Source organism: Mchenga conophoros, linkage group LG6, assembly GCF_057382185.1.
Source record: "Mchenga conophoros isolate Kocher_MC1m ecotype Shallow Benthic linkage group LG6, M_conophoros_male_GT1.1, whole genome shotgun sequence".
Classification (NCBI taxonomy): domain Eukaryota; kingdom Metazoa; phylum Chordata; class Actinopteri; order Cichliformes; family Cichlidae; genus Mchenga; species Mchenga conophoros.
Genome location: NC_140531.1, coordinates 25308207 through 25324218, shown reverse-complemented (window position 1 = coordinate 25324218; position 16012 = coordinate 25308207). Strand labels below are relative to the sequence as shown.

Here is a 16012-nt window from a genome sequence, read left to right as displayed (position 1 = left end):
TATTAAATTTTAATGAAATTTGCAGATTGTTTCAGTGAAGTTTAATAAACTCCTTGCTATCTAAAATATAACGGGACACCGGAGTATATTCTCGAGTATCTCACACTTCTGATAATCAGTTGTCTGCTTGACGTTTATTCAGCTGTGTAAAAACTATAACTTTAATCTCAGCCAAACCGATTTACTCAGGAACAAATAAAATACTAAAAAAAGCCAAACAATAACATTTTTAAGTTATCTAAGTGACTTATATATGTTTAACCTGAGTAGCGAAAGACGGTGGTGGGTTTGAAAACGATTTGCCGGGAGTCCGGTGTTCTCACGGGCTCTAGTGAGCCTTGCCCCCGGCTAGCTATCGAGCTGGTGGGTAACAGACGTCTCCGAAAACGTCGAAGCGCTTTTGAAAATATGTGGTGTCTTGATAAACTGAGCAGATATTTGAGGTTTACACAGCTACATTCTCGCTTGAAAATATGTTAAACGTTTATTTTGTGACCCAGAAAGAATAATAAGAGTAATATTAAAACTAACTAGCTCCTGCCGTTATTGGAAACTGAGCTGGGCTGCGCTATGAATTCTGGGACAGAGCTACTTCTTCTTCGGGGTTTAACGGCAGCTGGCATCCTTGTACATGCAGTGCTGCCATCTTCTGTTTCAGTCCGTTATTACACTCTTAAATCCTACTACTTATTCCTGCGTCTTTTGGGATCTTACAAAGCTTCAAACGACGCGTCGACTATTAAATCAGTCGTCGACGATTTTGATAGTCGACGTAATCGTGACTAGTCGACTAATCGTGGCAGCCCTAACCAACAGTAAAATATGGTGGTGGTAGTGCGGACCTGGAAGATTTGTTGCAGTTAATGGAAGCATGAATTCTGCTTCTACCAAAACATCCTGAAGGAGAATGTCCGGCAATCTGCTGTTGACCTCAAGCTTAAGCGCACTTGGGTTCTGCAGCAGGAAAATGATCCACCACACCATGCTCGAAATCCCCCCTTGTGTTTTTTTTCCCACAATACACTATATATACATCAAGTTCTGATTTAACTATGAATTTACCCACTTTCAAGAAGTTTACACCAAACAACAGAGGCATAAAATGACAGAACTGCTAAACTGTAATGGGGGAAAAGGACAATTGTGACGGATTATTTATAGAAACCAGTGTAGTCTTATCAGACAATGGAAGTGACTCAGGTGACACTTCTCCTGCACATCTCTCTGGTGTGCCTGCCTCCTCCTCTGAGGGTGCTGAAAGGAACACAGCAATCTCAGCGTCTGCTCCATGGAAAATTATCATTGAACAATAGGCTGTAATATATGGATCGTTTAAAAAAAACATTATAATGATATATTATGCCATACAGCATTTTATGTCATAATACATGGAGCTCACAAATTAAGGCTTCAGCAAATTTTCTTTACTTTGTAAATTTTAACAACTGATTTTTCCACTTTTTCTGTGTTTGTGAAAAATACAATATTTTATATTTGGGCTGCAAAATAATAATAATAGATTTTCATATCTCCTTTCCTCACTTGAGTCTATACTTAACACGAGTGAGTGCTGTTTTAGTTAACATCTAACATGTTCAGGTACTTTGCTCTGATTATCCTAACATTTATTTGGTGAGTAGCAGAATAGAAAAGAGAACCCAGCTTGTGATTTATTTTACCGGAAATGGTTTTTAATGCTGTTGTGGTCTCTGCACTTTACATATATTTTGTATTTGGCAGGTAGTTAGTTAAAGCTAGTTGGCAAATGATAGCATGACAAAAATAGCAATAAAGGGAAAGCACCGTGCTCTGTAATGAGAATGTCTGGCTATAAATAATTCATTAATGTCACCATTAGTATCTGGATTTTCCAGGTCCTGCGTTAATCTCACTTTCAGTTCTCTTTCTTGCTGTCCTATTATTTTCTCTCATCTTTTTTCCATCTCAATATTGCTGTCATCTTTCCCCGTCCGTCTCCCTGCTCTGTTTCTCTATCAAACCACCTGTCTGTGTCATGTGGTGGTGCTCTCATTGCGACTGCTTTGGCCTAGCTTGGTCTCTCTTCTCGCTCTGGCAGCTGAAGCTTGTGTGGCCACTTTCCTACAGCCCTTTCCATCCATAATTTATACGGAAGCGCACTCACACACACATGGCTTCTACCACACACAGCATACACTGCCCAGGGGCTACACCAGACTTTAAGCTCCAATTAGCAGAGCCAGAGGCCATACTTAATCTTGAGGGATTCTCTGTGGAGGTGACTCAGACCGGAAACAACTGTTTATCACATATATTTGTGGTGAACGGTTTGCGAGTTCCAAGATGCCGCGAGTCAGCCTTTGTGTCTACGTGCACAATACTCTGCAAAGCTCGGATATGCTCTTGCATACAGTGTGTCCATGTTTGGCATAAATGCTGACAGTGAATCTTTTAATGTGTGCTCATGCACATGTTCGTTGTGTGTGTTTTTGCATGTTAACGGGCATTGAAGGCTTCAATTTCGAGTTTGACCGGGGATGTGTGTATGTATATACTTTCAACTCTTCCCCATACTCTCACATCCATTTTCTTCAGTCTGTTTCAGCCTGTCTTGTTTCCACTCTCTCATTGCCTCTATGTCTGTATCGTCTCTGGCTTTCAAGCTCCGCTCAACTGGCTGATAAAATCAGAGCATGTTCCGCCTGCCCAGTGTTTCCTCAGTATCACATTCTCTCTTTGTTTTCCTCTCCACCACTCTCCAAGGCCAATGAGTGTGTATGTATGAGTGTGTGTATGTGTTTGTGAATGTGTGCATGTGTGTGTGTGTGTGCTAATGTTTGTGTGCGTGGATGTGTGCGCCTATACCACATAATTGGTCTTGATATCAAAGCCTCATATCTCCAGAGGGTCTCACAAGGCTTCTCAGGCAACCTAGAAAGGACCTGATACCGCTGCATTTCCCAGATTATCTCCCCATTGGGATACACTGGGTTGAAGGGGAAACGAAGCCGTGGCCATGAAAGTTACGCTTAATCTGTTTTAGTGATACAGTGGCCTCAGTTCAGTGACTCACTCTGTTTTATCAGGGTTTGAACAGAGGCACCTTTATTTGAAAACGACTACTGAAAATCCTTTGTTTTAAGGTCTCTGCAGCTTAATTATTTCTTTTTTTAGGTTTTACCTTTGATATTAAATTAAGGCATTGTGAGTATAATTCAATTTTTCATTCTTTGTTAGACTCACCCCACTGGCACTGCACTTCATACTTATTTTCCTAAATGTCAGGATGAATTTCACAGTACCGGTTAGTGCTAGGGTGTGGCTGGGTTGCATGCATATGTGTCACAAGTGACTTATATGAGGAGACATTTGATGGTTGAGTGTGCAGTTCTACACCGGGAGAGAGCTGCGAGCCAAAATGCCGAAGTGCCTTCAGGGATAGTGATTTATTCACATAAAAATGACTTGATGAGTTCTCTGGAGATGCTACAGAATTGGACCAAGTACCTTTCAGCACATTCTCTCAGATTTTCCCTCTTAATCTCACACACATGCATTCGCGCACTTGAGGCTGCAAGTGTCGATAGTGTGAAGAATGTGTGGACGTTACACACGGCCACACAAACTCTGTTTTGTTGCCTCTGCCACAGCTATCGTGATAGAAAATTACTTCTGGACTTCAAACAGGCTTTCCCTCGATACCTCCATACCACCTTTCCCACCTTGTCACCTTGTTGGCCCTTCAGCCTTTTTTTCCCGCTCTCACCTCTCTTTTTCTCGATTGCTCTCGTTTTCTCTCCCTTTCCATGCCTATTGAAGACGCCTCTCAACACAAAGGGAAGGCACTTTGACAAGAGAGACAAGGGTGGGGAGTTGTTCTCCCTTCTCCTCTGTTCCCCGTCTCTTTTGGATGTGTTAAATAACAACATGCTTCATTTATTATTCTCCCATCTGTCACCCTCTTGATATCTCAATTTTTGTCACTCCATTCTTGGTATTTTTTTTCTACTCTCTCCTCATTCCTCAAATTGCTTCTCACCCCCTGTTTCCCACCCTCACTGTCACTCTTCCTTTCTCACTTACCATCTGTTTTAGCTTTCATTGGCTTTCCTGTTTTTCCATTTGCTTTTTTCTTTCCTCAACTCTGGGGAGAGATGAGGTTGAGGCTAAAATGCAAAGCCTTATAGGTTACATGTTTCCTGTCTTTTATAGTGAATTCTATATTTTGTCCCTGTTTTGAACCAGGATGCTAGGGGTTGACGGCCAGAGTGACAACCCAGGTCTCCAGATGAATCCTTCAGTGTGTCCCCAAAGATTCTAGGTGCACTATGGCTGTAAAAACACATATTAACACCACCACTGCGTACTAACATGCAGATGAAGGCACGCACATGCATATGTGAAAGCACGTGGCAGCTGTTAAATGCATACTCACACTCTCTCTTGCCCACACACATACTGCGCTCAGAAAGAAATAGAGAGTTTCTTCTTAGTTCTTAAGCCTGCTCAACTTCTCCTTCTCTTTAGAACTGCATCTAAGCCTTCAAAGCTCCAGGCTAGTAGTGTAGCATGTGAATGTATTTGTGTGCATATGTACTGAATATGTGGTTGTGTGTGAACATGTCTGAGTGTGTTCATCTTTAGCTGTATGCATTTGCATACGAGTCCGTATGTGTTATTGAGCATGCACTAGCAAGCTTGAACTACACACGTGGGAGACTCTAAAGCAGCCTCTGAAGTTCTTTTCCTTTGACTCTCTGAATTATAGAAAACCACTTGAATCGCAGACTGCAGTCTAGTGTTAGCTGTGTGCTGCAGTCTCAGACTCTCTAACCAGCAAACTATGCCATGCAGTCTGGCACTTTTTTCCAGGCATACCTGCACGTCATGTTACTTCTTATTTGAATATAATCCATCTCTGTAAAAGCTGAAGGATAAGAAGAGAGAGCTGGAACAGATAGTGACAGAGGGGCAGATAAATAAATGCTCCAAACATTACATTAATCTAAAGCCCAGTGATTCCAACTCCAAAAACAATATGCTAAATTGAAGTTTTTCACCACAGAAACTGAGACTGTGACTGTGTTTCTTCTCTGGGTGTGAGATTTCTTGCAGAGGTGGACTCACCAGGATATTAACAATTATATCTTGTTATGATATCTATCTCTGACTTGCTCTGTCTCAATCTGTTCACTCTTCTTCTCTCCTCCCTCCATTAACTGTACCCTGCTTCCCACTGAATGAGGTCATATCTGGAAATGTCCTACTTAATGTGTATGTGTGTGTGTGCATGTTGGTGTATGAAAGTGTCTGTGCTTGTGCTACCACCCTAACATAGTCGCCACGGCTACAGGAGATGCCCTGCGGCACCCTGGGGGCCCAACTGTCACCCTTGCTCAGTGTGGTAATTAGGACCCACACACATACGTACGCACACGCAAACACAGATAGACGAATAGGAAAAGTCGTACTTAAAGACTGACTGATTCTGGCACACTGAAACACTGACAGAAACTTTCCCTCAGATATGTGACAGGAATGAACACACGGGGTCTTTTATAATCTTAACAATGATCTTGTTCTTTCTATTGTTCTTTATATATTCCTCTTCGTCTACCCACGCAAATATACTTTCACCCAAACTGACAACTGTTCTCTTTTCCCAAAACCTCTGTATTTCCACATGTCAAAGTCTCCACCATCTGACCCTGTTCTCCTTTCACCATAGCTCTGCTAACCTTCGTTATCATGCTTCACTGAGCACCAAAGCTGCATGGCTGCCTGAGAACGGCCTGAGACACCACACGCTTTCTCTTTTTCTCTCTTCCACACATGCACACAAAGTCTGACACATCCAGAGAGTAGCACGGCACGTGAATCAGTGCCTCAGACATGCTGGCTTGCTGTAGACATTGACTGACTACCTGACTGACTCGATACTTTGACGCTGACAGTGAAGCACAAATCCAAACCAGGACACAAGGAACAGCCCTCGTCTCCCCTGCACAAGCACAGCATCCCATATTTTTTTATGAGGTGAGGCTGACTAAATTATACTAGTCAGTTACTTGATGTAGCATTGCTCGGTCGTCTTGATGGTGATGGTGTCTTGCACGCTCCTCTGCGTCTCACCAATCAAGAAGACAGCACATCTGTCTGAAACACGCTCATCTTTTAGCTTTTAGGAGGATTTGGGGTTCGTGTAAGCAGGTGGTTTGGATTAAAATGTGTTGGAGTTGGAGGTGTCACATTTAAATTTAGAGAGATGCAAGGTTGGGAGAGACATAGGGATATCAGCTAAGGAATGTTACTAGGTGGAATCAGGAGAAAGACTCTCCGAGTGTGTCCTGGAATCGGACGATGTGGAAGTTGCCATGGCTACCGGTGGAAGAGGAAAGGAGAGACGGTGGAGCTCAAAAACTATACTTGGCAGGCAGCCTGCTCAGAAGCTAGAAGGGTAAAAGGGTTTGTTTGCCTCTGTTTATGATAAGACATACATTGTCATCATTACTATTATTATTAAACAGTCTTTTAGTTGTAATAATCATTAGTTATCCACACACATAACATATATCATACACTCCCAAACTAGGCCACTTCTAAACAATGAATTAACATGCATTACACATTCGGTCTCGTTCCACTTGGAATTATACTCATTTCTTTTTTTCTGACATATAAGAAATGGAAAAAAAACTAATATATGACATCTCTACCTGCCATACTGAAATCTGATAGTGTTGTCATCGTTTATTAAATCATATATTATCTTAACAATGTCACAGGCATTATGCAGACTCAGAAATGTGTGTGCCATTTGTCATTTGCATACAAATGGCTCTCTGTATGAGAGCAAGCTTACAACTACTGTAGCTAATTTTTAAAGAATGTTTTATCTGTTCACAGAAGTGTGTCAGTGGTTGATTTTGCTGACTTGAATGCAGGTTGTTGAATTGCACTGAGAATCTAAATTGTATTTAATGTTCAAGCACACTTTACATCCAGAATTAAAACAGGATGTTGAACAGAAGGCTCACTCTGCAGCACTTTTTATTGAATCTATGGCTCAGTCTTTCAGCTTTTCTCCTTTCGATGTAACAGATCTGTAGAGCTTTAAAGCAATTGAATGCTAATAAGACTGCAAGTTCTGAAAAACTGGATCTAGATTTTCTCAAGTTAGCTACGGATATTATAGCAGAACTATTATCCATCCATGCATCCATTTAGTTCAGGGTTTCGTGTATTAGAGCCTGTGCAGCTAGAACAGGGGTACACCCTAGGCAGGTTGCCAGGGTATTGCAGGCCTATAGCAGAAATACAGAAAATATTAACTACTAAGTTTTAAAAAACAGCACAGCACAATAACCACAGCTATTTAAGAGGTAAATTACATTATTGAGGCAATGAACTGCGGAACATACAACATTTCTGCTTTTCTTCATTTGCTGAAGGCTTTTGACATAGTTGACTATGCCACTTTGGTGGATAAACTATATAATAATGACTTTTCTGGAAATGCTGTCAGTTGTTTTTAAAATTACTTGTCAGATAGAACACAGTAGGCCCACTTTGCTGGATCTTCTTCCTCTTTTCTTCCCGTATCAAAGAGGTGTGTCCCAGGGGTCGATGTTAGGACCACTGCTCTTCTTGATCTTTGTGATACTTATCAAATGCTGCATTTATTTTTTATGCAAACAACACAGTTATCTGCTTTCATTCTCCTTAAGTGGTACAAAAAACTCAAATTTGCAAATCCAAGTGCATGCTGTTTTTAAATGGCAGAGTTAATATCTAATCTTCCTAAGATCATAACTGCTCAAGGGGCGTAAATTAAAACGGTACTAAGTGAGCTGAAATTTAAATTAGGTTTAATTTTTAGGAACAAAACCTGTTTCTAAGATAAGAAGAGGTTTATCTGGTGGAAGTATATAATATTATGTGTAAATAAAGTCTATAATACTTAAAATTAGATGATCATTTTTTATCAGGATACATTTCATATTATATCTTATTGTGCATGGATGAGAATGACAGGTAAACGAGCCGGTGCTTTGCATTTACAGGAGCTACACACATACAGCATACAGTAATAACAACATCCCATATTATACTGTGCATTGAATATTGTAAAGTTAAAAATATCACATGACACACAGATATAGGAGAAAACAGGAGAGTGGCATCCTCCAACCAAATATTAATAATGTAGCACATTTCAAAGTTTTTTCCCAGTAGGGAAAACAACGTAATTTTACCTGTGGCTTGTTTGACAGGCTGTTCGAGAGCTGACAGAAACACATTCGGGGACTGCCGAGGAATGTTTGTGTCTATGTGTGTGGGAGAGAGACAAAGAGAGAGGCAGATCTGTCATTTCTTCATAAGTGTGGTGTGGTGGGGCTGGCAGAGGATGTGCTGCATCTGCTTCACGATACCCCATGGTACACATGTGCTCAGGCTTGCACTAACACATATATAGGCACCTTCTTTTGCTCCCTTACCTCTGTCACTCACAACACTAGCATCATTTTTCAATTATATATTAAATCACATTTCCTGTGCACCCCTCCACACGTCCTGCCTTTTGTGTTTGTCCTTTTAGGCATCCTTTCCCATCACTCCATTTGTCCATCTCCAAACAGGCCTGTGTATGTGTGTATAACCACATCAGGGAGCTAATAAAGTAGAAATGAGGCCAGTAGAAGAGGAATCTCATATGTGATGTGTGAGGGGGGCAGAGTGAGTGGTCAGCCTAACAGGTTTTTATCCTGTTGTGAGATATAGTGAATGGGCTCTATCTGCTGTCAAATGGGTTTTCCTGAACTCGCACAGGAGATGAAGAGCACTCTGAAATCATCTTCTGGGCTCCCCCCCCTTACTTTCACAAACACAAGAATGCTCAACTCACACTGGTTAATTTTTGCTACTTTGTAGATTTCAGTTGAATTTCTTTATATTTTAAAAGCTCACAAAATGTATGTGATTTATTGCAACAGTAACCAGTGTTACAAATCATAGCAATAGATAAATTTGATGGGGTATTTAAGAACAAAATGCCGCTTCCTTTGCAACAGGAACTGGACCATTCTTGGTAGATTTCTATATTTTTGTCTATATTTTTGTGTTGAGCCATATCAGACTCTTCTATCATTGAATCCACTAACTGCCTGATTCTGGGTTTGTGTAGCTGTCCAGCTGTCAAAAAAGGAAAAAAAAAAAAGAAATCCAGTCTTTCTGCAAGTTACGTCACAGTGTGGGTGAACAAGCTGACAAAAATAAAATGGTGACATTATGCAGACCACGAGTCCGTGTTGCATGCTTCAAGCTTTGCACAGCACTCCTAGGCAGATCTACCAGGAGATGTCTCAGTATTCTAAACCATCAGTGCCTCTGCAGGTGTGAAAAGAAAGAAGGAAAGATGCTCAATAATGCAGTTATGAAACATGTTGCAAAATCCTCCAAGAATATGTAAATATAAACAATTAGAAATTAACATAACTTATAGTTCTCGTTATTTAATAGTTTTTTCTGTATTATATAATAGTTTTAGTGTCATCACTGAGAGTTCAAGTTGTGTCTATAGTTGCATTAGGGACAAATGGATGCTACAAAAAGGCCGTATTAAAGTTTCTGAAATAGAGCCTGCTCCTTAAAAAGGTACTGCACCCAGTCACACCCTGTGCTGTAAACAACTGTGATGAAACACAGTACTGGTGGTAACGGCGATATTTTTACCAATTTTATTAAATTTTGCATTTAATGGGTCGAAATTACATTAACACACCATCTCCTGTTTTAAATCCCTGAACCTTGCAAGGCCAATGCTGACACAGAATCATCCATTTGAGACTTATCTATGTCCAACCTCCCTGAGCCACCACTTTTGAGTGGTATTCATTTTCAATATGTGATGATAGAGAGAAGAGTTTATGTCATATTTTGCTAACTCACATAAATGTTTTATTCTTGGCACTTAATTGTCCTTTTGAGAGCTTAAGATACACCACCTTACTGTATTATTTTCTTTGAGAAAATTGTATGGCTTTGAAGTGGCTGCAAATGAGCACTTTTCCACGATGGCAACACAGCTGCAAACAAATGTTACATTAACACTTAGACATCCACTGTGAGAGCTCCAGCTTTTGGCATTATGTGTGCCTTAGCCAGAGGCATGAAGGGATACATGAGTCTTATCATCTTACTGATCTCTTAAACCTGAAATGGTCCCTCAGAAACACATTACCTGTAACATGTCGTCATTATTTGCGAATGTTTGGCTCTTTCCAATATTCTCTTCCTTGTAATAATCCTAATCCTTGTACCTGACCATTTTCAGAGGAATGGGTGCTTTACTGGTTAAGCCACATAACACTGACCTATGAATTATTCAAGCATAAAAAGGCACCTAACTCAAACGACTAACCAGGGTTGTCTACGCATAACAAACGAGTTAGCAAATAAGCAGTTTTAAATGGTATATATTGTCACTTTGTCACTAATATTAGTGGTGACCAGAAACTTATTTGCATTTCTTTAACTGAGTCTAAGAAAAGGGCATAAAATAAGATTTTTAAACTAACAAGGTGATTCCCAAAGAGCTTTTAGCTGAAAAACTGGCATATCTCAGCATGATGTGCAGCCTTTAAAAAAATGAGGAATTTGAACAAGTGGAGAACAAAAAAAAAAAAGAGAAAACATCCTTAAGACACAGGGAAAATAATGACTGTTCACTGAAGGGTCTTCAGAAATAGTCTCAGTGGAAGTGACGCGGTCAAAAAGAAAAGACGCTTAAACAAGAAATGGACGAAAATGAGTAGCAACAGGTTTTGTGGAGAGCAGAATCTAAATATGAAATTTCTGGTTCATATCATCAATATGTATGGAGAAGATCAAGTAGTGTCTACAGCCATCTGTAAAAGAGGATGGAGTCTTTCTCGTGGTTTGGAGTTGTATTTCAGCCATTGGTGTTGGGGATCTTGTCAAAGCTGATTGAATCATGAATGCAGATATGAAATACAATCTGGAAAGCAACTGATTGGCAACAACTTCATTTTTCAGCATCACAATGATCCCAAACACACTTCCAATGCAGTAAAAGCATACCTGGATAGAAAAACACACAGTGGAACAGTCGGATTGGCTTTCCCAGAACATTACTGAAGCAGCGAAGAATCATCTTGACAGAGAATGAAACGAAAGGCAGCCAACATCCCAATATGAGCTCGGAAGGTCCTTCAAGGAACCTGGAAAACGAATGCTAAAGAAATTACAAGAACGCTTGTCAAAGAAATTTCAGGCTGTGTTGAATAATAAAGGCGGTCGTACAAAGTATTAACTTTCAAGACTGTTGGAATAGTAGAAAGTCAGTTTCTATTTCCCATTTTCCTAGAAAAACATAAAGAAATGAGTAGTTTCTATACATGTATGTCTATATTAGTCCAGTTCAAGTATCTTCAAGTTCATTTAATTGTTTTTTTAAGCTCAGTGGGGTTTTTTTGGGGTTTTTTAGATTAATGATATTCAGAACGTTTGTGTGTGTTAAGCATGTTCACAAACAGTTGTAGATGACTCACAGAGTGCTCTGGAGTGGTTTCACTGTATTCGAACACTGATTCCAGAGGACTTTGGAGAAGCTTTATGCGTCACTCACTCTCAGACACTTCTTTCAACTCACAAGGATTAGTTCCCAGCTCTCTCTTGTTCTGTAATTATATAGCTCTTCAACACATCTGCATTCTAGCACACGCACACACTCACACACGCACAAATGCGCACACACTCGCAGACAAACACTCAAATATTTATTCCATTTTGCATCTGCTCACAGACATACATGCGCCTGCACATATGCATAAACATACCCCACACACGCTCCAACAGGCAGCGTCAGCCTCATCAAATCATCAGTCAGTTATATGAGGGATAGAGACAGAGATGGAGTGAAGGGAGGTCTGCCAAACAAAGTGAAAAACATCAGAGACAAGAACAACAGCAGCACCCACTGCAGCATAGCAGCTTTCTCTTTCCCTGCCTGCCACAGCTCGGCTTTGTTAGTGAATAGTTTGTTCGTGTGCATGTGTGTGTTGCACGTTGCAAAGAAGAAAGCCAGCGGGCCAGGCGGTATCCAGGCCACTGCCTTGTTTTGATGTGGTCATGCTAATTAAAAAAAGGAGCTTTTCTGCCAACTCTAAGAAAAACACAGAGAAAAAAATATATAGAGCCATTTTGGTGTTTGGGAAAAAAATAAATTCTAAAGGTGCGCGTGTGTGTGTGCGCATGTTCTGCATCTCCTCCATTAATCATGGGTCACAATGCAGAGAGGACAGGAATTGTAAATTTTTGCTGATGTTCTCGTGTTTTGTTAGGCTTCTGGATAAACATGTTGGCAGTGAGGAAATGAGAGTAATGTTGACAAATAAAGAATGAGATGGAGGTACTGAGAACATAAGGGAGTCTTTTTTGGACCTGACTCAGACTACTGGCTCAGACAGAACGGTGACGTCAGCAGAGGCTTTACTAAGGATGGAGGGATCGAGAGAGAAACAGGGGGAGGCTGGAGATGACGCCCTGAGGGAGGCGGGGATGAGAAAAGTATTAAGCAGGGAGAGAGGAGAGAAAAAGAGAGAACGGCAGCAGCAATAAGCGGCCTACCACATATATCTGGGTGTGACTTAGGAAACTGCAGCTAAGTGGGTTTAAGACAGATAAACAGACGGAAAAAACAGCCAGTTGGAATGAGAGACAAAGAAGGAGGAACAGTGAGGAATAATTCCTAGGCGGGAAGGATGAGGACAAAGGCTGAAAAAAGAAATTGGTTTATTATCTTGGCTTAGATAGTGTGGGGAGGAAGAAAAAAGGTAGTGCAGACAGAAATAGACAGAGAAAGAAGGAGTGATAGCAGAGAGATATAGCTCGCAAGAGAAGATTATGCCAAATCTTTGCTCGATAGCTTTTATTTAAGATAATAGTCCATAACCTTCAGTGCTCATGATTCAGCCATGAGAGCCCTGAGCCATTTTTTTTTTACCTGAAGCAGAAATATATTGACAATTACCTATACCCATGGCTACTGCAAAGCCTAACATGTCTCTCAGTTTTTCCTTAAACTCATTTTTATCTGTTGTTTTCTTCAGCCCGTGTTCCCTGGATCAGGCATACATGATTTAATGTAATTTATTACACTATATAGTGTAATAAATTACATATATATTGATTTCAGTTGTTAGTTTTAACAATATGTACAAGAAACAGAAAAAAAAACTTGTTCGATTTTAATGTTTTCACTATTATGTGTTTTCTATAATATTTGTGTCTCATATTATGGTTTACTCATGAAAGTGGCACCTTTTTTGCACTTTTTGGCACAAAATAATTCTACAGGTGATCAAAGGTGATGTCACTTCCATGTGTAAATCATCGTGTGAGATATGGAAATCTTACAGGACTTAGACATGGAACATAAACATTTATGGGAATATTTTACTCCTTTTTTTTCAGACGGGTTGTCACTTCAGTGAATCGGAGAGTTCAAAGTGCCGCAGCCCACGATAACACATGCAAACACTCGAAACATAACATAACTAAAAAAACATTCATCAAGTTGACATCTCTAGCACCGCAAATATTTCCAGACACGAGCTCTAAGTTGCCCAGGTGATAAGAAGATAGATGCGTTTTGTGACTTTTTGAAGCTATTAAAGTTGGCTATTCATTTGTGCTTTCAGCAAATAAGCTTAAATTCACAGCAATTCCTGGCTGGCTCCATCTCTTTTCTTATGTGGCTTTCTCAGCCACTGTGTCTCTTCAGTGTGAAGACATCATAACTAGCGGCTAGTTGTTGGGTTTTTTTTTTTAACTTTAGAAAGTTATGTGAGGTCGTTAAAGGGAGTTTTGTGCTCTGATTCACCAGTGAGTGCCAGCCATTCGTGACCTTTGGTGGGTGCTGTGAGCAAAGTTGTGGCACTGTGTCAGTTTTGTGTCCCCTGCCCCCCCCCAGCCCACAGCTCGCACTGATGACAGGTGACCGATGATGAAGGTACCAGGGCAAGAAATTAAAAAGCACAGAGGCGAGAAAAAAGAGAGGAGGGAGAGAAGATGGGTGGGTATTGTTAGATTATGACAGACTTCACAACACAAAGACTTTGAAACCATCACAAATTCCAATAAACCCTCATGTGATCTGAGACACGCTGGTCAGCGAGAGACGCCGAGCTAAAAAAATTAAGGCAGTTAGTTCTTTCTAGGCTACATTAGTTCTCTGTGTTACATGTGAATATTGAACTAATAATAAAATTAGCTCCTATGAATATTTCATTATGCAAATTGTTGAATGGTATTGTAGGAAAAGTGACTTGGGGGGTTCTGTAGGCTCATTAAAAATATCTCAATGGGAGAATCTGAATGTTTTGAATGTAAATGTCTTCTGTATGACAGGTGTGCACAGAGGGAAAGAGAAGTTGTGCTAATTAATATGAAAGCATTTTAAAAATAGCTTTTTCTCATTTGTCTGTTGTTGCTATTCTTGTATAAGAAATATGTTTCAGTCGTGTGCTTTTGTAGCTCGTTTAAACTTGGAAGATAAAGATAAAGTGTGTGTTTTATGTTATTACATGCATGCATCATCATAACATATGCACCAGCAAATCTTTTGTGGTTGTGACGAGCAGCTTTGAAATGTTCAGTGAAACTGACACGTAAATGTCATGTATGTATTTTCACAGGTGCTCTTATACACACCTGTAAGCAGAAACCCTAAAAGACACACAGGGTATATACTACATCGTGTGCTGCCTTGCATAACCTGTGTTAATAAGAGTGAGTAATACTTACTTTTTGTGTGTCAGAGGAGAGGGCCCCCTGGTAATTAGAATTAATTATCTAAAGTCTGGGGCAAAATAATCTTAAAGGTATAGGTTATTGCCGTCAGTGCTTCACACACTCGTGCAGGTACACACAGACACCCACATACATTCAACGCAGAAGTGTCCTTGTGCCACAGCACTTCTGTATCCATTGTGGGCCACCTTTGTGTACAAGTGAACTTGGTGAATCCATTACTGTTATGTTCACTTCAGGTGTCAACATGAAGGGTCCTTAAGCACAGAAGACTCTCGAGTGTCAGGATGACTCGGCGGATAAAATAGATCTCGCTCTACATTATATCACATGATATCAGGATATGCGTTTTGCGGCGTAGCGTGCTTGGGCTCCAGCTGAAAAAAAAAATGATGCAACTCCAGTACAACAGCCCTCCAATAAATCCCGGCTCCTCGATGGCTGTGGTGTTCCGTTTTTGTTTTAAACCTTTTAGAGAAGGCTGATTCAGCTGCGCGATCATTTTGGAAAATGTAGTTTGTGGTGCCGCTGAATTGTATCATGTTACAGGTCTTTCAATTGATTTGTGGATGTTTTCAACTGACGCTATCCATCTATCCCATCTATCTATGTAGATGCAACAACCGTACGCAGTGTGCTGTGGTGGCCGGCCCCGACGTCTTTCCCGATCCCTGCCCCGGCACATACAAATACCTCGAAGTCCAGTATGAGTGTGTTCCTTACAGTAAGTACCCTCTCGCTCTCTCTCTTTTTTTAAATAGTTCACTACTCTTCAGTATATGAATAAATTGCAGTTTTTGTTATGCCAGGCAGCAGCATTCACAGCAAAAACTTCAGCAGCTTGATCCCACAGTAACTTTACGTGGAAGTTATAATTTTATGCCTCTCCCCCCCTGCGGGAAAGTCAAAGGTAGCAAGGATGAGAAACAAGGGCAGTCTCAGATGATTACAGATGGTGATGTGACCTTTGACCAGGTGGTAAGAGACTGAGAGGGGAAATTCACTAGAGTGAAACAGTCGTGTGGCTTTTTAAAAATCTTTTCCACTAGAATGTGGGTTACAGCTCGCTTCAGAACAAATGCATAAGGGATCAGCGTGATGACTTAGTGGATTAGATTTTTTTTTTTGTCCTTAATGTTTATTTTTCAGTACATTCCAGCAAAGTTAGAATGCAGCTGGTTGTGTCTGTTTAATGAAAAAG

At 40.4% G+C, this 16012-nt stretch overlaps 1 protein-coding gene across 1 annotated transcript in view; it reads left to right on the top strand.

Annotated features, from left to right (window-relative positions):
- The window catches only part of adgrl3.1 (adhesion G protein-coupled receptor L3.1), an 87046-nt gene that overhangs the window by 9172 nt on the left and 61862 nt on the right, over positions 1-16012 (top strand). Inside the window, exon 3 of the mRNA XM_085277009.1 lies at positions 15426-15535. Within this exon, the coding sequence (XP_085133135.1) occupies positions 15426-15535 (110 nt within the window). The remainder of the gene's footprint in view (positions 1-15425; positions 15536-16012) is intronic.